Consider the following 24,956-nt stretch of genomic DNA (forward strand, 5'->3'; position numbering starts at 1 on the left):
TTTCCTTGGTTTCTCTTGTTTTTGCTATTCACTTCAGCATCGGTTAGTTTTGGGGACCTGAAATTATAAATACAGAACGAAAAAAAAAACAATATTGTATCGTCGACCCGCAGAGTCTTGACTGTATGGAGAGACAGTAATCTATCGTGGTAGCTAGTTCAGCCAATAGAGTATGAGCATCTCTGTGAAACAAAACATTAGCCGACCAGCATTGTATATTATGTTGAGTAGCAGACAGGCTTTTAGAGCTGCAACTCATCATACACACAACCACTGAATTTTGTATTTTTTGGGGCCCGCAAAAAAACTTGTAGTTGATGTCATATACAGGGATCAGAATGGAGATTTTCATTTTCAGCTGAAATAGCCAGGGTCCAGGAATAAAGCAGGGCGGAGCCCCCCAAGCCCCCCCCCCCCCCCCCCCCCCACACACACACACACACCGCACCAATTTTTCTAACGGCCGCCAGGGTGCGCCAGAGCAATAAAGGAAAGAGTGAGACAGTCGGATTTTGAATTTGTTTGCTACGCAAGAGAAAAAGTGAAAAAGTCGGAATGCCTTTGGGGTTCAAAAACAGCGGAAATCCGCGGATCCACGGAAAATTCTGATCCCTGCATAGTGAAAAAATGACGAATCGGGGGGCTGAAAAAAACCTTATATTTCATCTCATAACGGGAAAACATCGTATAGTGGCGACGCTTTATCCCGGGACTCTACTGTATGTGTCATGTAAAATTTCTTTGCATATAATGTTTCACTTTGTTGTTATAGATGACAATGTAGACATGTTGATTTAGTTCAATGAGCTAAGAAAATAAAGAAACACAAAATAAAGCAAGACATCAGTAATATTTCCACAACGTATCAAAATATGGCAACGGCGTATTGACATTTCCAGCCTCCATCACAAAGTCTGAAAGGTGAGCCAGCTTGAAACTTCTAAATCATTATCATTTGATTGATGATGGATCGTCTCAGCCTCCCATTCTGTTAAACTGAAATGCTAAACAAACAAAAAAATAAAAAGCCAGAGAAATTTTTCAATTTGACATTTGCAAGACCTTTGAAAGGCAGATACATTACCGGGATAAGTTAATTAAGGCCTTCATTTTGAAAGCTTAAGCTTTCCTCAGTGCCTTGTTTGTTTCTCCACATTTGCAAAAGGATAACGGCATTTCAGGTTAGCTACATAAACTCGATAAGCAGTCTGGCATCAAAGCCTTAAGAGAGTGTCTTAACTCAAAAGTAAACAAGAGGAAAATCAATTGATAAGGAACACACACATTCCGACCTCCAAATTGGCCGAATGTTCATTGGGGTTCATTAATAAAAGTTTTAAGATCAGGAAATAACCACTGGTGATCCTTTGAGAACGAGAGCATGGATTTTAGAAGACTCTTATTTATATTACTCGTACAGGGTTTCTATGTGTTTATTTTAAACCTATCTTTGGGTTACACCACTGCCAAACAAATGATAAGAAAAGTTGTATTGCATACCTTCAATCTTTTATTTTCTGCTACAATTAAGGTTGTTTGTTTGGCTAGTAATAGAGGAGAGGAAGAGAGGAGAAAGGACAGGAGCAAGCGAGAGATCAGAGAGCAATAGAAAGAACTAGAGAGAAAACGTGAGGGAGAGAGCACGCTCATAAACTAGTGATTAAGAGCGCTAAAGGGAAGTACAGATGATCTAGGGAGCGAGTGAGAGTGACAAAGAGGGCTAGACACCTGGAGAGTGTCAGCAAGAGAGCTAGATAGCAAGATAGAGGTAGTGTGATCGTTAGAGAAGGTGCTAGAGAGCGATCTTACAGAGTGATCTAAAAAGTCATCTAAAAAGAGGGCGAGTTAGAGAAATAGAGTGAGAGATTGAGACAGAGCAAGAAGAGAGTGAGAGATTGAGACAGAGCAAGAAAGAGATTGAGAGATGGAGATAGGGCAAAAAAGTGAGCTACAGGTAGTTAGCGGGGTCAAAAAGCTAGAAAGAGCTAGCGAGAGCACGCGAGTTTTGGAGAAATCTGTAAAGTGATATGGAGCAAGCAAGAAATGAAGCTAGAGTGTAAGAAGTTGTGCTTAAAAGACATAGACAAAGAGCTAGAGGGCTAGAGCTAGAGAGTGATAAACAGCTCGATATATAGAGAATAAGAGGAAGCGAGCTAGCTAGAGCGAGAGTAGGGGGTAAGATAAACAAGGTAAGAGCGAGAGCAAGAGAGAGAGAGAAAGCTCTTGGGCTATAAATGTAACTAGAGGAGCAGAGCTAGAGAGAAAATTAGAGTTAGAACATAGAGTTAAAGAGCATTCCAAAGGGCGATTTAGAGCGGGAGAGCTTGAGACCTAGATAGTTTCAGAGCTAGAGAGAATTAGCGAGCTAGATAGCTACAGAGATACCTTCCTAGCTATGAAGACAGATAGATACTATGCATGGCTGACAAGTCAAATACATAGATCAAGCCGACAACACATATACGTATCTACGAAAATTTGTGATGGTAAGTGAGCATCCTTAAAGGATATTGCCATTTTCTCTGCAAACATGTCGCAGGGGTCATCAGGGGACGAGAAAGTCTCGAGGTCTCTCTCAAGTTGCAGCAGCTGCCTCTCCATCTGCCTGAGGCTCTTTTCCAAATTCTCTGCAGACACTAACACACGACAACATGCATTCATGCACATGCCGATTCCGGGGAGAAAAAAAGAAAAAACACACATTGCTAGTATACCCAGGAAAAAAATGGTGGAAAAGATGCTCTCAATTATTTTTGAAAAATAAAAGCCATTGCTGTATAAGGGCTACAATAGGGGTGTAAAACGTACGGCCCGACTGTTTAAGCCGACCTTTCTATTTTTCTTTCTGTCTTTTGTTGTATGCCTTTCATTCTACCTTTCTTTCTTGCTCTTTCTGTTTTTTGCTAATTCCTTTTCATTTTTTCTCTTTCCCGTCTCCCTTTCTCTTTAATATACAAATTCAGCCCGTGGAGAGTGTTTTTCTACCATGCTCAAATATGTTTGACACCGCTGGGAAAACAAAGCCATGGGTCAAAAAAAAAATAATATATTTGATTTATGTAGTTGAAATAAGTCTCATGATGTCACTGTGGTATCCAATAGACCAGTTTCATATTTGGTAATCAAGTCATTTGCAATCCAAGTGGAAAGTAGAATCCCACTCAAGTCTGTTTACTCTCTCGGTCTTATTTGTCTGGAAGCATAATTGCATTTTTAGTCCCTTAATTCCCTTTTACAAAATGATCTATTGTAAAGCGAAGCACTGTGTTGTGGTAGCCTGGAAAATAACACAGAGATGTAGGATACTCATTCTTATTTTTCCACATAGCAGGTTGTAAAGAAGTGTCAATGGTGTAGTTGACCTCTGCAAATTTCACAATTTTCGTTTAAGCCGTTTTTGCTGCTCAAGCCTCAATGATCAGAAAAGTCAGGTCTGAACACACAAGAGAGATACAAATATATCCTAGCACTGATTTGGAGGTGGGTGATATCATATATATAACGATAGGACAATTTACGAGATTGTGATCTTATGAATACTCCAAGATTGCCAGTTGGATTTTAGTTCGAAGCCCATTGTATTCATTCATTCACATCCTTTTATTTAGGTTTAAATGTGAGTTTGATTTTGTATACCATGAAAATTCGGACTATAAGCCGCGACTTTTTTCCCCAGGCTTATGCAATCATGCATAAGATGATTTCTAACGGCCGCCAACGGCGGCCCCATGTAGTAAAAGGAAGCGTGGCGTATGTGTAAGGTAACTTCGCCCTTTGAGCATGAATACAACTAGCATGAACAGACCCTCATCATTGAGAAATTGTTAATCTAATGGGTAGGGCCAACTACCATATTGGAAATAATTTTATGAGTATTTTTCTTTGTAAACAGAAATAATGAGGAAAAAATGAAAGGGATCACAAGAAGCAACGTCCCAACGAAACTGAAATGTTTAAGGCGTATTCCCGTTTGCATTACCGTGTGATTTGGAGTCGATATTTTACAAAGTTGGAGTCTATAAATGGTTCTTGATGTAACGAAGCCATTTTCGTGGACATTTAAACAAGTTGAAGACAATGGTGAGTTACCTTGGCTTTGTAGTTTTGGTTATCTTGTTTCAGATTGATCGTGATGTTTCTCGGATAAGTATAATTTGAAATTGTCATATTCTAAATCCCAAGACTTTAGGATTTCCAATGATATATGGCATGACTGATTTTAGTGACTGGTGACATCGTATTTGTTTATCAAAAATCCGTCTGCCCACTGGCTGGCCGTTGGAACGTAAAAGGGTTAAGGTACCGTCTAGTGTATTATTACAACTCTCTGTACCGTATTTCTTTGTCAATATCTCATGTTTCAATGTGGGTAGATGAATCTCGGGTGTGGCTTATGTATGCACTTTTTTTTCTCTTTTAAAAATGTACTGGGTGTGGCTCATAGTAAGATGTGCTTTATAGTCTGAATTGTACCGTAATCTATGGATTATAGCTATGACAGAGCTGCTCCATTTTAAAAGTAACTATAGTCATATCTCAAACCATCATTTTTACAACAATTAGGTTGACAGAAAGGATATCAAAGCATCATCATATGTTTCATAGTTTCAGTAGAGTGTACTGAGGGTCCAATCGTAATACTTTTAATTTCTGGTTGACGTGCAAAAACAGAGAGGCAACTGCCAGTAAACAAGGGTGCTAAAAGTGCTAAAATCTAGATTATGATTTTCTTAAGAGAACAGTGTGAAATATTTAGTGCGTGGTACAAAAAACTTTCAGTGAAAAAACATTGATTTGAATACTAGGAAAAAATACATGAACTATCATAGTGTTAATTTTTATAAAAAAAATCACAGGACGAGAAATTTGCATTCATTTTACAGAGTTAAGTCCATACTCAGTAGTAGCCGCCACGTTTGCCTGGCATCTTTATGCTATGCTGTGCTCATTTGGCTTTGGTTTTTGTTCGCATGAGACAACAGTGCACTCTCGTGGTCAAATATTACACACCGGGGCGTTAATCTTTTTCCTTATTTTATCTTAAACAATAGTTACATGATTTGTTTAACAAATTGCTTAAAACTACCCTTAATACAACCTCTAGCAAAGAGTATGGAATCACCAGTCTTGGGCAAGCGCTCACTCCGACATATTATTATGTAGAAAAAAGTCGGATCACAAACATGAAGCAATCGGTAGGTTTTTCCAAAGTGCAACATATTGGAATTCAGAAACACTAAAATAAATTTAGAAAAACATTGCAATGGTTAGTAAATGTTACTTTAATAGAGCACGTGTAGGGAAATAAGGAATCACTCAATTCTGAGGGGAAAAAAATTGGAATCAGTGCATTTTGAGTGGAAAATAAGGACACACCCAGTTAATTTGCTTTCCTTAATTGGGCACCTTGCTTAGATTAGGTCAGCTCATTAGTTAGCAGGTAAAAACCGTGCAGTTATGACTCTGTGGGGCTCCTGCGTTAGGTAGATTGGCAAGAATCATGGCAAATGTACTAGTATGGTTGCCAAAGATGTGGGCTGTTCACAGTCAGCTGTATCAAAGATTTGGACCAAGTACAAACAACATGGGAAGGTTGTTAAAGTCAAGCGTACTGGTAAGCCAAGGAAGACATGTTGTCGTCAAGACAAACAACGAAAGGCTGTATGTCTTGATAACAAAAAATGCACAACAAGACAAATGAAGAGGAAATGGAAGCAAGTTGGAGTCAATTTATGTGACAGAACTGTGCAAAATCACCTGAAAGAAATGGGATTTTCATTATGAAAGCTAAAAAGAAACCAGCATTGAGCTTAAACACAAAAGAACAAGTCTGCAGTGGGCTAAGGAGAGGCAATCATGGACTGTGGATGACTGGATGAAGGTTATCTTTAGTGGTGAGTAACAAATCTGCATCGGAACAGGTCATGATGCTGGAACTTTTGTAAGGTGCCGTTCCGGTAAGATTTACAAAGCGGACTGCCTAAAGAAAACATAAAAATGTGCACAGTCCTTAATGAAATGGGGCAGCATGTTAGGCAAAGGCACCGGGGAGATGGCTGTTGTCAAATCTGCAATAAATGCACAAGTTTACAATGACATTTTGGACAGGTTTCTTATTCCTTCATTTGAAAAAATGTTTGTGGATGATCTCATTTTCCAAGATGACAATGCAACATGCCACAAAGCAAAAACAATGAAAGCATTCCTTGGAGAAAGACGCATACAGTTCATGTAATGGCCTGCAAATAGCCCAGTTCTCAACCCAATTGAAAATCTGTCTGTCAAGTTGAAAATGAATGTCCACAGCAAGGCTACAACATGCAAACATGATCTGGCAACTGCAGATCAAAGAAAGTTGGCACCGGATTGATGAAGAATACGGTTTGTCACTCATCAAGTCTATGCCTCATAGACTGCAAGCTATAAGAAAAGCCAAAGGTGATGCAACTAAATACTAGTGATATGTTCTGATTGCCATTTCTTTGTTCTTCATAATGCTTCAAAATGGATTGATTCCATATTTTCCCCTGTGCTTGGTCTATAAAACAGCTTTTAATGACCACCAAAGTTTTTTTTTCTTAATTTCTTTAAGTGTCTATAAATGTCAAGGAGATGTACTTTTGAAAAAAATTACAGTATTATTTATTTCATGCTTTCTATCGGGTTTGTTATACAGGATAAAATGTCGGAGTACTTATCCAAGACAGATGATTTCATACTTTTTGCCAGGGGTTGTGTTTAGTATATCAACATATATGTTTGGTTGCATTTGTGGGCTTCCTGTCTCACTTATCACATTATCCGGATGAATGTAAATGTGTTGCAACTTAAAAAATAAAGAGGTTGTAAATTATTTGTCAAGTGCTGTATAATCGCGGTAATTTAAGTCATACGTTATTTTATGCGACTTTTCAAGAGTGGCAGGCATGACCGGCTTAAAAGAAAGTTGCCGCACACGCACACTTAACATAATGATAATACACAAAAACCTCAAACAACACATTCCTCTTCTTAAAGTAAGAAACTACTCTCTGATCCTTTTATAACCTTAGTGGCTTTTGTTTTCTTTTTTATTGGGAAGTTTATTGACTGCATATCTGCTTCACTCAAATTAATTTTGAGGTGAAAAGTTTAACGCGGCTTTCCCAGACGAGGGCTTTCTTTCCTGTTGAGATCGTAATGAGGTTTTTTTTGCTGATGGAATATTCTGCTATCGTTTCTATTAACAAATAATTGAATCAACCTCGCTGAATTCTGCATGAGTACAAACATACAGCGCATTGATTAACAATAATGCCTGACAACTCGTGTTGGTGCAGTTCAAATAATTAGATTCTGTTTTATATAAGTGACATTGTGTAATAAGATAAGATAGTCCTTTAATCGTTCCACAATGGGGACATTTATTTTGTTACAACAGTAAGACAGTGAATAATGAATAACAGCTAGAATATCAACAGTATAAACAAGTATTTAGAAATATAAAAAGTAAAAAAAAAAAAAAAAAAAAAAGAATATTTTCAATGGCGGGTGTGAAAAATAGGTAAAGTTACCAAATATGTTAGCTGCTTCAAAGGACATCTAAAGCTGTGTAAACTAATTACAATTGTAAAAATTTATGAGTATTTTAAACAAAAATCATATTTACAAGCTAGTGCATTTGCTTTTGTTTAACAATCGATTCAAAAATGTTTAATTTAATTGGTTGAAGAATTTTTACGCCTCCAAGGGTCGCCTTATTTTACTCTCTGGGGCTTTACAACTTTTTTTTTTTTTTTTAAATGCAAGGATCCGCAAATGGTAGATCTGTGTGAAAAAGAACACAATTTTTCTTTTTAATGAGTGTCTGAGAAACCAGTCCAAGGTGTCCATCGCCTTAAGTCAGCAGCTAGAACACCCACGATCACACTTGGAATAAGTGGTACAGAAAAGCAGTGGGAGGGCGGATCTATTTGCTGAAGAGGATTAATCGAAAGTCATGAATAACATGAATTGCGAGCAGGTAGAAGGCACTTTATGCAAACAGCTCTTAGGAAACGATTGTATAAACTATAAAATCGGACGATTGTCGAGTGTCACGTGTGTATTTGCATTGCATGATTACCTCTGCTTGCTCGGTCCACGTGATTAAGATCATCGATAAATGTCAGCACATCTGGAAATTCTTCTTCACACAGTTGGGCCAGGAAATGAAGCAACGTGGTCTGCTGGTCACTTGACTTGGTATCCCTCAGCTGTTGAGAAGCACAACAAATATCAGCATATTCGAATAGAGCACAAAATACCGCATAGTGATTATTGAGAAAGTGAAGAGAATCTGTTGGGCAGCTTGTAAACTAAGAACCACGACAATGGTCATGTCTTCAGATCTCCAAAATATGTCATCAACAAGGAAATATTGTTTTATTTCATAATATCCCTTGATTTCACCCTTTAGAGTCAAAATTAGCATAAACATACTGGAAAAAAAACCTGCTACATTGGGGGACCTTCAGGGAGAAGCAAAAGAGGATCTTTTGGATGTATGCTGGGGAAGACTTAGATAAATGGCTCCCAAACTTTTGCAGGCTGGTGCCCCCTTGGCTCCCCACTGAATTTCTAGCGCAGAATTCGTCCACTTTTCACCACGGAGGAGGAAGTCGTCTAACTCTTCCAAAAGTAATTTTAACTTAACTTTATTTATCTTTATAGTCAAATCAAGTCATGTTTAATTTCCTAACCCTTAATCACAAGGAATCTCAAAGGGCTTCACAGACCACAGAATGTCAACGCCTAATGTGTAGCCGTTTTTCAGTACTATGCTTTATCATTCAGCCTGCTTTGTAACGTTATAGAGCATATTATCTTATCAAATGTTTATTTTTCAGTTTCAAAACAACACAGGTTATTTATACAAGCCTTAAACTTACTTCTATAACCCCTAAACACACATTCCATACAAAATATAGCACTGGAGGAACAAATTCAACTTATGAACGATAGTGCTGAACCTATAGGGTTCCTAAGTAGGGCAGCATCTGTATTCTAGAAAACGTTTGAAAGATCCAGAAAACAATCTTTTAGAAGTCTGCTAGAGAGCATTTGAATGGTAAAAAGAGGATGGTTTTAGAAGTTTGCTTGAGAGCACTTTGATAATCCAGGAGAGGATCTTTTGAAATATACTGAAGGGTAATAGGAAGACTCAGAAGAAGATATTTTAAAAGTTTGCTAGACAGAAGTTACATGATTCAAATGTTGATCTTTTAGAAGTTTGCTGCCCTTTGTTGATCAAGATGATGAGCTTTTTAAAAGTTGCTAAAGAACACTTGGATGATTCAGAAAAGGATATTTATAAAGTTTGCTACACAGCGCTTTAAAGATCTAGAAGAGGAAATTTCGAAATTTTGCTGGAAAACCATTGGATTATCGGGAGGATATTCCAAACGTTTCCTAGAGAGTGGCTTTTATGATCCAGAAGAGGACATTTAAGACGTTTGCTACAGAGCACTTTAGAATAGAATATACCTTTATTGTCATTGTTACAACATGTGATATATTGTGACAACGAAATTGGACGTGGCACTCCAGTTCCACATTTTACAGTGAGGATAAGGAAAAGAAAGAGATAAAGGAACAAAGAAGATGTTTGTACTGTCCTTGTTGTATAGGCTTTGTTTTCCTCCGGAGGGGGAAGGGGGTGTATGAGGGGGTGAGGGACAGACAGAGATGGGCGAATCCAACTCGATGTTTGATCTTACTGTACACACGGTCCAGTGTTTTTTTCCCCAATTGCTCAGTCCACGTATTGAATGGATTTAAACATGCCCAATTAAAGTCGCCGGCGACGGTAACAGCTCCGTCGGGGGGTGCAAGCTGCTGTTTATTGCTAGCAGCGGGCAGGAGACTTAGCGCTATGCTAACGTTAGTATCCGGTGGAACGTAAACAGCAAGCACAATGACCACAGTTAGCTCTCTCGGTAGATAGAAGGGTCTACACGATACTGCTAGAAACTCTATATCGAGTGAGCAGTGTGTGTCAATGATTCGGCTGTTATTGTAGCGCATAGTCCCCAACCCTGTTTTTACCGGTTTAATTTTATCCGTTTTAGTGACCAAAGGAGGATATTAAAAAGTTTGCTACAGAGAGCATTTGATGGTTGAGAATAGGATACAAAAGGGAATATTTTATAACTTTGCTAGAGACTGCCCTGTAGTCAGATGAAACTGAAATACAACTTTGTGGTAGGGAAAACACCTTCCCGTGTTTGGAGGAGAAAGAACACAGAGACCGATCGCTACTTCACGCTGCAATTATCGCTGGTTCACCCCTTCGCGAAATTTTAATTGGAATTCTTCCCTATGTCATCGATATCATTGTATCGTGATTTTTTTTTCTGTCAGACAGCAAGGCTAGATTAGGGAGGTCTCTCTGTGTTCGGTAAGTGTGACTGTGTGTGCCCGACTGTGATAGGCAGGTGTATGCTGTCAGTCAAACAACAGGCAGGCGCTGCCTTTTAAAACAAACTGAAAAGAATAGCGACCGCTAGCTTTTAGCGGCTCGTTACATTGAAAATGAATTCATTAATTCAGGGATCAGAATGGAGATTTTCATTTTCAGCTGAAATAGCCAGGGTCCAGGAATAAAGCAGCACATTCGCGACAGTGTTATTTTGATCGTCGCGGAGATGTGACTTTCTTACACTAAGAGGAGAAGCCTTCACATTTTATTGTGAATGTTTTAATAATAATAAAACTATTCATCCAACTGCAACCATGTGTTGTGTGTTATTTGTAAATCTATAACTGTTTTTTGTTTAGTTTTTTACAGTCATATACCCTGACGTCATCTCAAGTGAAGTTAAAAGCTTTTGTAGGGTTTTAAGTAGGTATGACACTACTCTGCAGATTTTAACTTTCTGTGGGTGATTCTAGGCCCCATAACTGCAAGAACAGAGGGATATCTGTACTCCAAAATCAACCAAAGAGCTTCACCTGGATATTGAGGGCCTATGGATAATCCAAAAGAGTGTGGTCAGAAGAAACCAAAATTGAACTTCTGGTAGTAACATAACCTTCCAATGTTCGGATGAGAAATAATACAGAACACTAATCACTTTTCACTTTTGCATGCAAGAAGTACATAAAGAAAGACGCTGAATGCATAGAACGTTATCAAAGGGTACATTATCTGAGAACACATTCAACGTATCCACAAATCCATCACCGTTGACCATCCCAACGATCTGTTTTCTGCAAAGTTTACCTTGAAATGAATAGCATGAAATCAAATTATCGAAACAGCAATGTTCTCTGCTTTTTATATACACTCCTATCTTGACCTCAGCTTTAAAAATGTGTACTGAATCCTGTGTGTTTCAAAAAAAAAAAAAGAGTTGATCGTACCATTGTTCGGCTAATTTATCAAGTCGACACATGCAATAAATGCTATTTATCGAAACGGAATATTGAAAGCACGAGTTTAACAGGGCAACATTTTTGGCAGTGACGAATGGCTGCTTTGGTTGTTGTGCTGCTGAAGATGGATGAGTCTCCTACGTAATTATTACACTGTGCTCTCTGTCATCTTCACCATCATGCGGAAAAACAATGTTCTGTCTTCATCTTATGCACAATGTCCCACCGTTTGGCGAGTCTTTGTCACCAGGAGCAAAGATAGCCCATGTTCCGGTTAGATGAGGTTGATCAAGTATAGAATGACCTCAGTTCATGCATATTATAGTTTCAACCTTCGAAAGAGGATGGCTAGTACATTTTAACCAGCAAAAATCTTAAATTTGACACTATATGATTTTCTCAATTGATTTTATTTTCCCCCCTTTTTTCACTTCTCTTGAGTAAGAAAAGAAAAAGAAAAAATATAAACATTGTTCTGTGCCTAACAGTATGTTTATCTGCGTGATTGCTTTTCTTTTCCTTTGTCTCCCCTTCTTGTCTATCTTTTACTCTTTTCTAATTTTTTGGGGGGAGGAAAGAGTTGAAAAAAAAAGCCAACTTCCCATTTGTATTATTAGGTCTATTAATCAGTGGCAGTTGAATGATGTATCTAAAACTTTTTCTAATCTCGTTTTTTTTTAATAAATTAAAGAACCCCGGGAGTAGAGATACGGGTTGGGTAATCCACTTTTTGGGTAGATAAGGGGAACAACCTTGGCTATTTTTATTTCATTTTGAAAAATACATGTGTTAAATCTACGGTTCTATGATCAAATGTATCATTTGTTTTATGAGAGACACTTTCATACCTCTTTAATAATATGATTTTTACTTTTAAACAGCTTTCGATGTAACGAAGCTTTTTTGAAATGTTGAACTATGTTCACTTAGTTGTGTGGGAAGAAGGCTGAATCTTATTACTTGCACTTCCCCTCCATTTTATCCCTATCTAAAGCAGCACACGTTCATGACAAAGTTAAGAATGTCCGAATCATCCGCGTTGGGTAAAGGGGAAGCGCAAGGGACACAAACCAGCTTGGGAGAACCCTAGCTTCTCCCGAGCCATGAACTCTTAGCATTACCGACCAGCTGGACACTATTGTTGTAGGGAATGAATCAAATATGTGTTTATGTTGTGTTATAAAATGCAAATTTCTTCGGAGGCCACCGTGGAAGAAAAGCAGAGGAGCAAGAAATGCGCTCGCTGTGAAGACGACGATTAATAACAAGCGTAAAGTGCAGTGTACTCGTCTGGCGGCACACAATTTTTGTTTTTCCCCAAATAAGACTCTACAGTTTATTATAGTAACCATTTCTAATGTTACCAAAAATGTGAGCAATCGTTGTTATTTCACAACAAACGCACTACAAAGAGATGACATGGTAAGCAGGAAGTGCGTTCAGAATTCTTAGAGTGAGCTTTCCCTCGCCCTCCCCAATGAAATACAAGGTAAAAAAGACAAGGTGGGTAGATGAAAGAGGAACAAATGGAATTAAACCTTAAGCTTCAGACTTGAGGAGCACAGAAGACCTACCAAGTGCTAGGGCCGGTAACCTTTTGACCAAGAACAATGGAAGCAAAATATTTTAAATATTCTTACGAAAGAGCTACACCATATATTTGAGGACAAAATTTAACAAAACCGCCAAACTTCCTCTCCAGACATAAGATACTTTGGCGCATTTTATTTTTTTAACTGTGTTACTGTTTGTTGCTGTGTCTAACATCAGGATAAAGTCAAGTCACATAAAATGCATCTCCCTCCCACAGTTACTAAAGAGTGTTGAGGCTCATTTTGACCACAGTTTTGTTGTAAATAATATTTTCAAAACAAAGTTCAAGCAAAATTATTTTGTAAAAATGTCTTAAAATATTGCAAACGACAAGGACACAGATGTGTTAGTCTTTGGCGCAGATGGTACTAGGCGAGACGGGAGTGCGTGCAGTAATCATCCACCCCTATTGCTCATCCATTCAAATTTCCCTGGGTGTTTACAGTCCGTTCTGTGGGTTTTCAACAAAAAGCTTTTCAACAGTGAACATACATTGTTTAATGAGCGGATTCCTTAAAGACATACACTCAAAACAAGGTCTGTTGGTTAAACACTTACTGTTAATTGTAGCTGAGCGTTTTGGGCTTTGAATGAACTAAACACAGTTTCTTACATTCTAAAATCGGGACGACACAAAGAAGATTTGCATGGGTTAAATTTGATCTCCGAGCCAGATGTACTTATGAAAAGTGTCATAGGTCATAGGCCCCGACCCCTTGTTTCAGTGAATAATTAATAAGATAGGAATGAATTAAAAATGACAATGCGCTGCCATTTTAATTACGCATCGCTTCATTTAAACATATTTTTGCCGAAATGGTCAACACTCACCTTGCAGAGGGAACTGAGGTCAAAACCAAAGGACTGGGCATTTCGGGAGCCTGCGTTCAGGTAATTGCCCAGCAACAAAACGATTTCCAGCAGGCGCCCGAAGGATTTGCTGGTCTTAAGTTCGTCGCAGGCGGCGTTCACAGCCATGATGTCAGGACGCAAGTTGTTTACCTGTTCATCAAACTGCAGTCGGAAAAGGATATGGTTGAGTCGTGGGCGGAGTCGCTTGACTGTGCTCATCTGGGAAAAGACACATGAAAAAGATAATGAGTGGGGCAAAAACTATGCCTCAGGGCTAATTTGTGTTCTGGCGTCCATTTGTAAGAAATATAAACATTCTTCAAAATGCCATTTGCTACCAGGGTTCGGTAGGGTCACTTTAACTTGATTACTTTCAATTACTTTTGGATTACTCCAATACCAAATATGCTAATAAAAGACAAAATAAACTAAATATGAATAAAATTACTAAATTTTGTGCAGGCTTGGGGAGTAACGGAATCCATGGAACGGCAAAAATGATGTTGGCAAGCTGTTTGGATTTATTTTCATTGTGTTTCTGTCACATTTCATGTTAGTTTTGACGGAGATGAAAGCCAGGAGAGAAAGCTTACCACGTGTTGTGAGTCATAATTTTATTCATATTTAGTTTCTTTTGTCTCTTATTAGCATATTTGGTATTGGAGTAATCCAAAATTAATTGAAAGTAATCCAGTTAAAGTGACCCTACCCAACCCTGTTTGCTACAGTGACTGTTATTGGTCTACGTTATGTAATCGTCTTGTCTGCTGTTAGTTTACGTCATGGCAAAATCCAAAATGCAGATTTGCTATTGGCTGAACAATCTGCCTTTCCCTTCATTCAATTTAGAATATTGTGTGCATAGTTAAGATTTGCAGGTCAGTGATGCAGTATTTTTTTTTGTGTAGAATGTAATCCATATTGGTGCAAAGACTTCTAGTGAAGCTAAAGGGAGAAGCAAAATGCTAAACATGGAAAAGTTTTATAACGTTACATTTTTACGGTACAGTGCGAGATAAAATGTAAAAAGTTTTTTAAGCCACTCTTTACGGCATGTTCACCATACAATGTCAAAAACAAATTATTTTGCATATTATTGTTCCCTCTAGAATAATAATACAAACCCTGTGTTGGTCCTACATTTCTAAGATGCCTCTGCTATTAGTCAAAAGCCTACAATATGCTGGTCTGCTGTTAGTGTGCGTCAGAGAATCATGAAAATACAGATGTGCTATTGAATGAACTTCTTCCTACATTGTCTTCCTGTTTTTTCTGTTCGTAATGTAGTGTGCTTCGTTAAGATTTGTGATTCCACGATACAATAGTGTATTTCCTGCATTGTATGCATTCCCCATGGATCACAAGGATTGCAGTGATGCTAAAGGGAGAAGCAAAAACAACCATGGAGAGGAACTTTCAGATTAGCAAGAAATATAGAAGGCATAATAATTATTACATCATTAAGTTGCCTGGCTACAACCAATCAACGACGATCACTATTATAAAAAATGAGGGAGAGTTGAAGCAGGGCAATCTCCCAAAACCAGGACAATCCTTCTCTCATGGACGTTTCAAAATAAACGTTATTTTATTACCTACTCCTACCTCTGCATCCACCCACTACTTCACTCAACCAGCAAGTCTGCTGTACATCACACCAACGGTAAACCCAATTTAATGTTTTGTTTAACATGTGAATTTATTTATTTAATTTAATCCTATACACATGTATCAGTATTACTACTGTTTATACTTTGTTTTGTAATGTTTTTACCCTGTGCATCCAGGGTTTGGAACGCACATCATGCGAAAACGGCATTACTGACAAGACAGTAACTGGTTTGGGAAAATGGTAAAAAACCACTACATTTTCAAAAAAATAAATGCAATTAATTTGTCTTATTTATTTTTGTAAATCACCAGTAAATTTGTCTTAATACCACATAATGAATTTGTCAGAACAATCGCTAACTGGCAAACAATTACTGGTACATTTTTTCTGTGCGTTAGTGGTCTTACTCTTTACAGTTCTCATGCAATAATGGCCCTAACAATTTTAGATTAACTTTGAAGAAACATTAACAACAAATTAAAGGATTTGAAAATGATATTGTCTGCAATATTGGCCTTACAGTACGTTAGTATGGCCATTATTGCATACTAGGTATAAAAGTAATTAAAGCCGTTCTTGCATGCCAACAGTTAAATCATGGATTTCTGAATATTAATAATTCCAATATTGAAAAGTTAATATGAATGAGAATAACAGATGGTGTTCCTCCCATGCGTATTAAAAAAAAAATTCTATAGAGCAATTTTACTTCGCAATTTGCACCTCAGAATGGATCTATGTCGTATCCTGGGGGTCTGCTGTATATATTAAACTGCAACGTTATTGACACATGGGAAGATAAAAAGCTGAGAGACTCTTTTCAATCACAATGCAGAACAGAAAGCATGATGCAAGTAAAATATAAACGCCCCCCTTCACAAAACAAGCAGGAAAGTGTTGCTAGGCAGGCATAATGGAGGCTGGCACAGATTCGATTTGGGACCCGAGACTGTTAAGTTAATTACGGAGTTTGTGTCCATGAAGGGCAGGTGAACGGAATATACAACGGGCTGCCTTGGATTACCACTCTCACGCAATTATAGCAAATTGGAAAATATTGTATGGGGCCCAAAGACCTGGACACAAAGCTGATTGCGGATGCGAGCAGAGGGGATTCTGCTTTCACATGTCCTTTATCAATAAATGACTGGGCAGTTTTGTGTTCCATCGAGTGAAATGATGATAAATGACAACTGTGGGTAACACAATATGGAGGTGTATAAGTTCTTTTAAAAGGGAGATGAATAAAAGAAATGCCGTATTTATTCGCTTACCCTTAATTTTTTGAACACAAACTGATGTAAAATGTTGTTTCGTTTTTTTTTTCAGCTCAAACAAAGCATTGTAATTAACAAACATTGAATACGAGTGGTCATGATCCAAATTTATTGACAAAGTAAACAGTGAAGACAATACCAATCTAAAATTTATAATGTTTTTATTTAATGTCTTTCCAAGTCCAATTTATCATCAAATGCACCAAAGAGTCGTTTCTCTTGTCGTGCATTTTTGCATTTACTTATGTTCCAGGGCAACTTAGTTTTCTCCATTTTCTAACATTCATTTCTGGTACTGTGAGTAGAAATAGTCTGATAATAAGATAAGATTGAATGCTTCTTGGTAGGGCACGATTAAAAGTGATTATAAAGAGCGTTGGCAACGAATTTTATCATCGATTCTTTGTGGCACGTGATTAATGCTTTGAATTTTTTTTTGACACTAAGGTATTAGGCAGTTAAAGAGACAGTGTATAATATTTAGTCCCTCATAGTGGTAGAAAAACATTTTTATTCAGTAAAAAAAAAACAAAAAAAACATAGATTTGAATATTAGGCAACAATACAAGTACGTTCATACAATGTTAATTTTCATTAAAAACATCCAATTTGTATTTCTCTTCTATAGTCGAATCTCTACCTAGAGGTCGCCGCCATGTTTGTCGCGGATCTTGCTGCTACACGGCACTGGTTTTTGTTTGTTTTAGACACTAGCGCCATCTTTTAGTCAAATATTACACACTGGAGCTTTGAGGGGACATGCTTGTAGAACCACTTTGATCCAGTAGTGTGCAAATTGAAATCTATTTTTGTAACAAGACAACTCTAGCTTCAGCAAGTAACATTTAGTAGCACTTTGGTCCGGCTTTGTGACCATATTTTGATGCAGTATTTGCATTTTCCTCTGATGTTGCTCGTTTTTTGCACTTTACTTATTTGAATACATTTGTATAGGTTTTGTTTATTGTTAAGCTATTTGGCAAACACTTGTTTTTTTAAATTGTTTTATAACATAGAACATTCTATTGTTTTGTGCATTTTTTAATCGGTTCAAAACTACGATGTTTGAATCAAGAAACATTTTAAAATGTGTTTTCAATCATCAGATTCAGCGATTAATCGAGAAAATAAGACTGATTGATCAATTATATGTATAGTTAGTTGCCGCCCTACTTCTTCGTACGTCATCTGTCTTTGAAGCCATATTGGACCAAAATAACAAAAAAAAATAATAAATAAATAAAAATTGTCCGGAGCCACACAAAATTAAAAGCTTTAGATATCCTTATAATGCGCTTTGTGTATATTTATTATCCATATTAGCCTAGTATTAAAACGAATAATGCAGCGCATCCTGTGGAGAATGCTGCACCACGTGACAACACTATGGTAGGATACCGCCTCGATTTGAACATTATTGCAATACTGGATTAATGAATTACAGTATGTTTAATTTCTTTGTTAAAATTTTAAGGAGTGGAAAAACCAACAAAATGAAATTTGCATAACGTGCCCCTTACCTGGGCAACAAAAAGTGCAATAAAAAGTAGCATGCATTTGTAAAAATAAAACAGCATCCTTTTGATAAGATGAAGATAAAATCACATAAATGCAGTTAAGATTTGATTTCTGTGCAAATGTCAAAAAGAGTCAGTGAATGGGTAAAACACAACAGCACCCTCTTCTCTCAATATTTTGATACTAAAGCAGCCATCTTTGGGCCTGAGTAACAAAACATTACAAAAAATATCCCCAAGTGTTATTCAAAACATATACTGACAGAAATCACTTAATACAAATAACTTCTTTATTACTAAAGAAAGTACTTATGACAGCATTGTTCTCTTACCCATTTAAAGTGACTTCTGTTTTGGATTTAGCAGTAGCAGTAAATTGTGACGCCGTCCCTTTAAAAGGAGCGAAGCTTTCGTTCTGTCGGGCTTCAACAGGAAAGATGGGAGAGCGAGATACCAGCTAAGGATCTGGTTTCCCTCTGGTGTTTATGTAGTAACATCAAAAGTTCAACTGTACTATGTATTCTACACATTTTTACAGCATTGGAAAACATTAGTGTATGGCATGTTTGTCCTCCTACAGAAACCATGTTAAAATATTTTTTTTTTAAAAAAAATCCTAAACATTTTAGAAAAATTGCCAGGGATCCACTCCGCAGCGCTAAAGAGCTGCTTGCGGCTCCTGAGCCGCGTTTTGCCAACCCCGGGTCTACTGGTTAGGATTCTGTACTCTCACCGCCGCGACCCATGCTTGATTACCATTGCATCCTGCTGCAATTAAGGCCAGCGATATTTTTCAACTGGTCAGTCATTGCCCAAATACGATAATACACCGTAAAACCTCATGTATGATGAACATTCAAACTAGTGCAATATACAAAAAAATACGGTAAGTGGGGGAGAACATAAGCTGCTGTCTAAAATTATGCCCAAAACAATCTAGTTTTGTTAAATAATAGATTATTCAATGTTTTGCTTTGTTAAAAACATCCTTGCACATAACCAAAAAGATGGTAGATCGTCTAAAATATATCCATCTAAGCCCAACCCCGAAACATAAACAAATCAAATTGAATAAAATATGAGGTAGTTTTATAAAACGTTGCCCTGACCAAGAAAAATAAAATTGTAAAAGATTACTGCATGTTGATAGTAAATATAATGTGATAGTAGAGATTGTTGCCCCCCCCAAAATTGTGTTTCGTCTTAAAACCCTAACCCTTAGAAAATGTTTTTGTATTGTTCAAAACTCCTAAAATGCAATAGTTTGAAAAGAACCCCAAAAAAGTTATGCTTTGTCAAGAAAACAATTTAAAAGTTGCATCAGATTTATCCAATTAGTAAATGGAATTATGTAAAAAATGGCCTATTTAATTTGGATGTTTATTCTCATAACCTAAATGTTGATACTAAGCATAAAGCACTGTATAATAAGGACACATTTGGGAGGAAATATTTTGACAACTCGTAAAATGTATCGTGTGAAGTGTCAACATCAATTTAAATCCCGCATGAAAGACTAATCCAAAATGCCGACAGTCATGAGCTGCATGTACACGAGAGGGAGTTAATGCTAATTATATACCCAAAATGTCCATACAATAAATTGTATTGTCATGCATAGGTCTACTCAGGTTTGACAATTGACATTAGAATGGAAGTTCTTCATTCAAAATCGTTGACAACCAGAATATAGTAGATCCCCAGGATACGGCTTCCCTGCCTTAAAACATTTTCACATTACACTATGGAATAACTACCACCCAATATTTTATTCACTTTCTTCAGTTCAAAAACTCGTGTTTCATTAAAAACTGTGTTTCTTGTACTGTAATAATTTGCTATTGGTTCCGATTTCTGCAGTTATGCTAAAGGGAAAAGCAAAAACATGATACCTACGGACTAAATGAACTCTTTTTGTACTGTATTTATTCTCTGGATATTAATGCATGTAATAATAGTGAAGGGAGAGGTAAAAACATAACTATGGAAACATTTTGTAATCTATTTAAAAACTATTCGTCCCAAGGTCTTCAGTAATGCTAAGGGGAGAAGTAAAAACATGCTAACGATGGAAAAGGAGTTGTTTTTAAAAAAAAAAAAGTATTTTCTAATGGACCTTAGGCTTGCAGTGATACTAAAGAGAGGAAAAACCACGATAAACACAGAAAGAAATGTGTTTTTTAATGTTATGTATTCACAAATAGTCCCAAGGCTCGCAGTGTTGCTAAAGGGAGACACAAAAACATGACAATAGAAATGAAGCTTATGATTATCAAGAAATACGAAGAAGCCACGCAAAATTGTTACTCTCGCCAAGTTGTGTGTCTGTAACCGCCCAACGACCGGAACTACTATTGAGAATATGAAAGTGATTAAAGAAAGGGTATTTTAAAACGAGAAGCGATGCCGAAGGGCAAGTTTTAAAATCTATTTCAAATTAATTTGTCGCGTCCTTCCTTATGCATCCACCCGCTACTCCACTCGACCAGCGAGTCAAGTCACAAGGTCGATGAAACGTGATTTTTGCATATACATTTAAAATGTTATATAATCATATTCAGCTATATTACACATAAATAGTACTTAGCATATGCTTTTTTGTTTTTTGGGGTGTTTTTTTTCTTGTGTCCGGTGTACCGGTTTAGAGCCAATTACCACAAGTTTATATCCCCCGCTATACAGCAATTTCACATTACCATCTCCCACCTCAGAACAAATCAATGTCGTATCGCATGAGTCTACTGCATTCTCCTATTATTATCTTTATTTTTTTTTAATTGTCCCCATTGATAGGTTAAAAATGACAAGGTTCTTGTTCAGCTTTTAAGTAACTGTTCTAGTGGCAGGACTCATGACACATTGAAAAAGTGTTATTCACACCTCATGCAAATTTCATGGCGAGCAGTGTTGGAAAATCGGCTTTAATAAGCTGATGCGAGAAAAAATGAGATGTCGGTGTTGCTTTTAAAAGTGCATAAATTAAGGAGTTAGTCAAGGTGTCACGTAAGGCCTCAAAGAAACTCAGTGTTAAAGCTCTGAATGGGAAAATGTGTCCAGAAGTGCGTTTTTATATTTAAGAAAAAAAATAATTACGAAAGAAAGGATAATGTACCACTGACATAGCATTTGAAGAAATTGTGTCTTTGTATTTTCAATAAAATTGTAATATTTCACATTAAGTGTTATATATCAATTAATATATAATTATTTAAATGAATGGGGATTATAATAAAGCAAATGTGTGTTTGTGTTAAAGGGGTCAATTTAGGGAATAATTACGATTTAGAATTAAAAAGAGAATGAATAACTTGGGTAAAAATATTGTTTCACAAGAAATGTAAGACCCAGGTTTGAAATATTTTGATCAGGTATAAATAATGTGTATACATTTATTTTTCAGTCACTCTGGCTTAGAGCTAAGATCAGGCCTAAAAAATTTAGCCCGACATGGCTCGAGTCGCGGGTATATAACCCGAACCCGCCCGATTAACTTGATTTGATAAACGAGAAAATAAACCAGAAGCTTTTATTTGCCGCCAGAGTCAACATTTTTGACCAGTACTTGACACCGGGGAGGAAAATGTATTTTGATTTAGTGATTGTGAGTTAAACTGATAGTTTGGTAAGCATGTTCCTAATCTGATTGGTTACTTGAGTAAAAGTACGCGAATGCTGTGAAGATCCTACACGAACGGAAAAAAATGAATAAAATAAAAAATTCTAAATAAAAAACCGGCGAGAGAGAAGACCAACTGGCCCGACTCGATGATTAACATTTTAAGACCAAACCCGACGTGAAATTCGGACAAAGATCTTGACTGTATTTTCTATGTACAATTGTGTGTAATTATTTTGTGTACATGCAGACTACTGTATATATACACGTATAAGGAATTTTGCGCAATTCTCCCTCCTCTCTCTTACCTTATTCCTCTTTCCCTCTTACTATCTAGCTCTTTTTCTCACAGTATCTTCCTCTCTATAGACTCTCACATTATATTTCTCTCTCACTATATTTCTTTCTGTCTCCCCATTTTCCTCTCTTTTTCACTGTCTTCCTTTCTCCCTTGCTCATTATTGTCCTCTTTCTCTCTCACCATCTTCCTCTCCCCCTTTCTCTCACCAGCTTCCTTTCGCTATCTCCCTCCCTCTCTCTCTCGCTATCCTCCTCTCTCCCTCGCTCACTATTTCCCTAACTCTCATACATTATCTTCCTCTCTCCCTAACTGTCACCATCTTCCTCCCGCTGTCTCTCTCTTGCCATCTTCTTCTCTCTTTTACAGTCTTCCTCTCTTGTTATTTTCCTCTCTCTCAGTCTCTAGCTATCCTTCTTTCTCCTTATGTTCCTCTCTTTCTCACCATCTTTCTATTTATTTTCCTCAAAGGACTGCTCTTTCACCATCTACCTCTCTTTTTTGCACCTCTCTGATTATCTCTCACTATCTTCCTCTCTTTATCTCACTGTATTTCTCTCTCACAAGCTCCCTCGTTCCTTTTCTCACCATCTAGGTCTCTCATAACCTCATCCCTTGAGCTCTTTCTCACGATCTTGTTCACTCTTTCTCCATCACTTACCATCTTCCTCTCTCTCACAATATTCCTCTCTATCACTACTTTCTCTTTAATTCCCACCATCTTCTTCTCTTACCTAACCTTATTCTCACCATTCTTCTCTTTCACCATTTTGCTGTGTCTAATACAACCTTTACTCTCATTATCTTCCTCTTTTGCTCTCTCACTCCCGTTTTCCTCCTCCGTTTTCCTCTCTCTCAACATCTATCTCTCTTCCACCATCCTTCTCTCTTGCACTCTCTTTCACTATATTCCTTTCTTTTGCTCTCTTTCACTTTTCTTCTTTCTCTCACCATATTTCTCTCACACCATCATCATATTTCTTTTACTCTCACCATTATCTCCTTTATCTCTCACTATATTCCTCTCTCTTGCTCACCATCTTCCCCTCTCACTGGCTTCCTTTTATTTGTTACCCTATTTTTCTCCCACTCTCTTGCTCTCAACATCTTCCACTCAAAAGTCAAACAAGAAAGTTGTATTTGGGAGTGTGTTTTGTGTGCATGAATAGAGCAGGGTTCAATCGCCTATACATAAATGGCAATTTTCACAAGTACATATGGATCGGAGGTAAAATATGACATTAACACCTTTCTCTGTGGCTTTCCGAAGTCAAATAGATAGAATTCGATACGGGTATTTGCAAGCCGAAGCAACACACATTTGACTCTCTCTTCAGTCCAGCATACATATACAGGGCACATTCTCATCTAGTTTACAGTCAGGGTACCCTGTTTTTGTAGTAGGTCGCCAAAAAACGTTTAAATGAAAGCTCATTAAACTATGTATGTTCACTAATTAGATACTTTATGTGGAAGACCCAAAAAACAAACTGCAAGTATGCGAATACGCCAGAAAACCATTTAGAACAATTTGATTGGGTAAGCAATAGAGATGGGCACATCTCTGTACAAAACGCTAGGCAATCTCTCCTATTGCTCAGTGCAGTCTGCGCGGAAGGTAAAAGCGACAGTTTTCTTATCGTTTGCAGTATTTTGTGACATGATTACAAAATAACTTGGCTTGCACCTTGTTTTGAAACCATAATTTAGGACAAATATGACGGTCAAAATAAGCCACAAAACTCTTAAATAATTGGAGGACGGAGACCAATTTTTAGTGGTATAATTTTATGAATACGGGACACAGTATCTGGTATCAATATAATTTCGTAGATTTGAGAATTGGCTTTTGTCTGCAGAACGGTTTGGAGGTTTTGTTGAACCTTGTCTTAAAATATATGGTTTTGATCGCTCCAAAAATTGTCAGTAAATATTTTTCATTTTAGGGCTGTTTGGGTCAAAAAGGTTCCGGAATCCTGATAAAGATACTCACAACAACCCCAAACTGCTCCGGCTCTGATAAATTGGGATAATCATTTTTGTACTTGACCAAGGTGTTGAGTTGCTCCTGATCAGGCAAGTGCTTGACAAGGTTCTAAGGGAACAAAAGGGAAATCGAATTAATTGCGGCTGTCGGGCAGAGATGCAAAGGGGAAAAGGAAAAAAAGCAGCCACATAAAATGTGTTCGGCGTTCTTGACTCACTCTAGTTTCTAGCAATATGTTTATAAATAAAAAAGTGCTTTGTCTTCAGGAAAATACTCCTGATTTTTTGTCTCTCCGACTCAAAATTACGTGTCTTATATTCCTGCCAGAAAACAAGAGCAGCCTTCTACCAAAAAGCAAAAATTGCATCTTGCACAAAATGGGTTGTCGTGCAATTTCGTCGGACAGATTATTTTTTTTTCTTGGCCTTCGCTGTTGGCTCTGCGTTCAAGCACCGCGACTGCCGGCCAAAACACACGCACAAAGAGAACTGCCCATTGTGAAAACGGTGTTAGACAACATGCATCTAAATTGATTAAGAGGTACTTAAAGTCTCTTTTTCAGGTGCTTATGTAGGGACACAGTTTGCATTCAATTGAAAATTAGATGTCACGTCCGTCTTTCTGACCCTTTTTTTAGGGGTTTTTATTTTTTGGAGTATCTTTTGAATGGTCTGTTGTATAGATGTTTTTTTTTTTGAAGATATCCATTTTTTTTAACTGTTTCCTGGAGGAAAAATAAATCTGACTTTTTTATGTGAAACTCTCCTGTTTTATTTCAGAGACTTTTTTTTTCAAAATATTTATTTTAGA

The 24,956-nt window shown here is 37.3% G+C and overlaps 1 protein-coding gene across 4 annotated transcripts in view; it reads right to left on the reverse strand.

Annotated features, from left to right (window-relative positions):
* Positions 1-24,956, reverse strand: part of diaph3 (diaphanous-related formin 3) — a 137,528-nt gene that overhangs the window by 70,671 nt on the left and 41,901 nt on the right. For all 4 annotated transcript variants that reach the window (XM_088333763.1, XM_088333762.1, XM_088333761.1 and 1 more), the window contains 4 exons: positions 24,153-24,254; positions 13,819-14,058; positions 8,105-8,234; positions 2,511-2,636 (listed from right to left, as the gene is read on the reverse strand). In XM_088333763.1, coding sequence (XP_088189889.1) covers positions 2,511-2,636; positions 8,105-8,234; positions 13,819-14,058; positions 24,153-24,254 — 598 coding nt within the window. The remainder of the gene's footprint in view (positions 1-2,510; positions 2,637-8,104; positions 8,235-13,818; positions 14,059-24,152; positions 24,255-24,956) is intronic.

This window comes from Urocampus carinirostris, chromosome 4, assembly GCF_059441175.1.
Source record: "Urocampus carinirostris isolate Australia breed hairy pipefish chromosome 4, RoL_Ucar_1.0, whole genome shotgun sequence".
NCBI lineage: Eukaryota > Metazoa > Chordata > Actinopteri > Syngnathiformes > Syngnathidae > Urocampus > Urocampus carinirostris.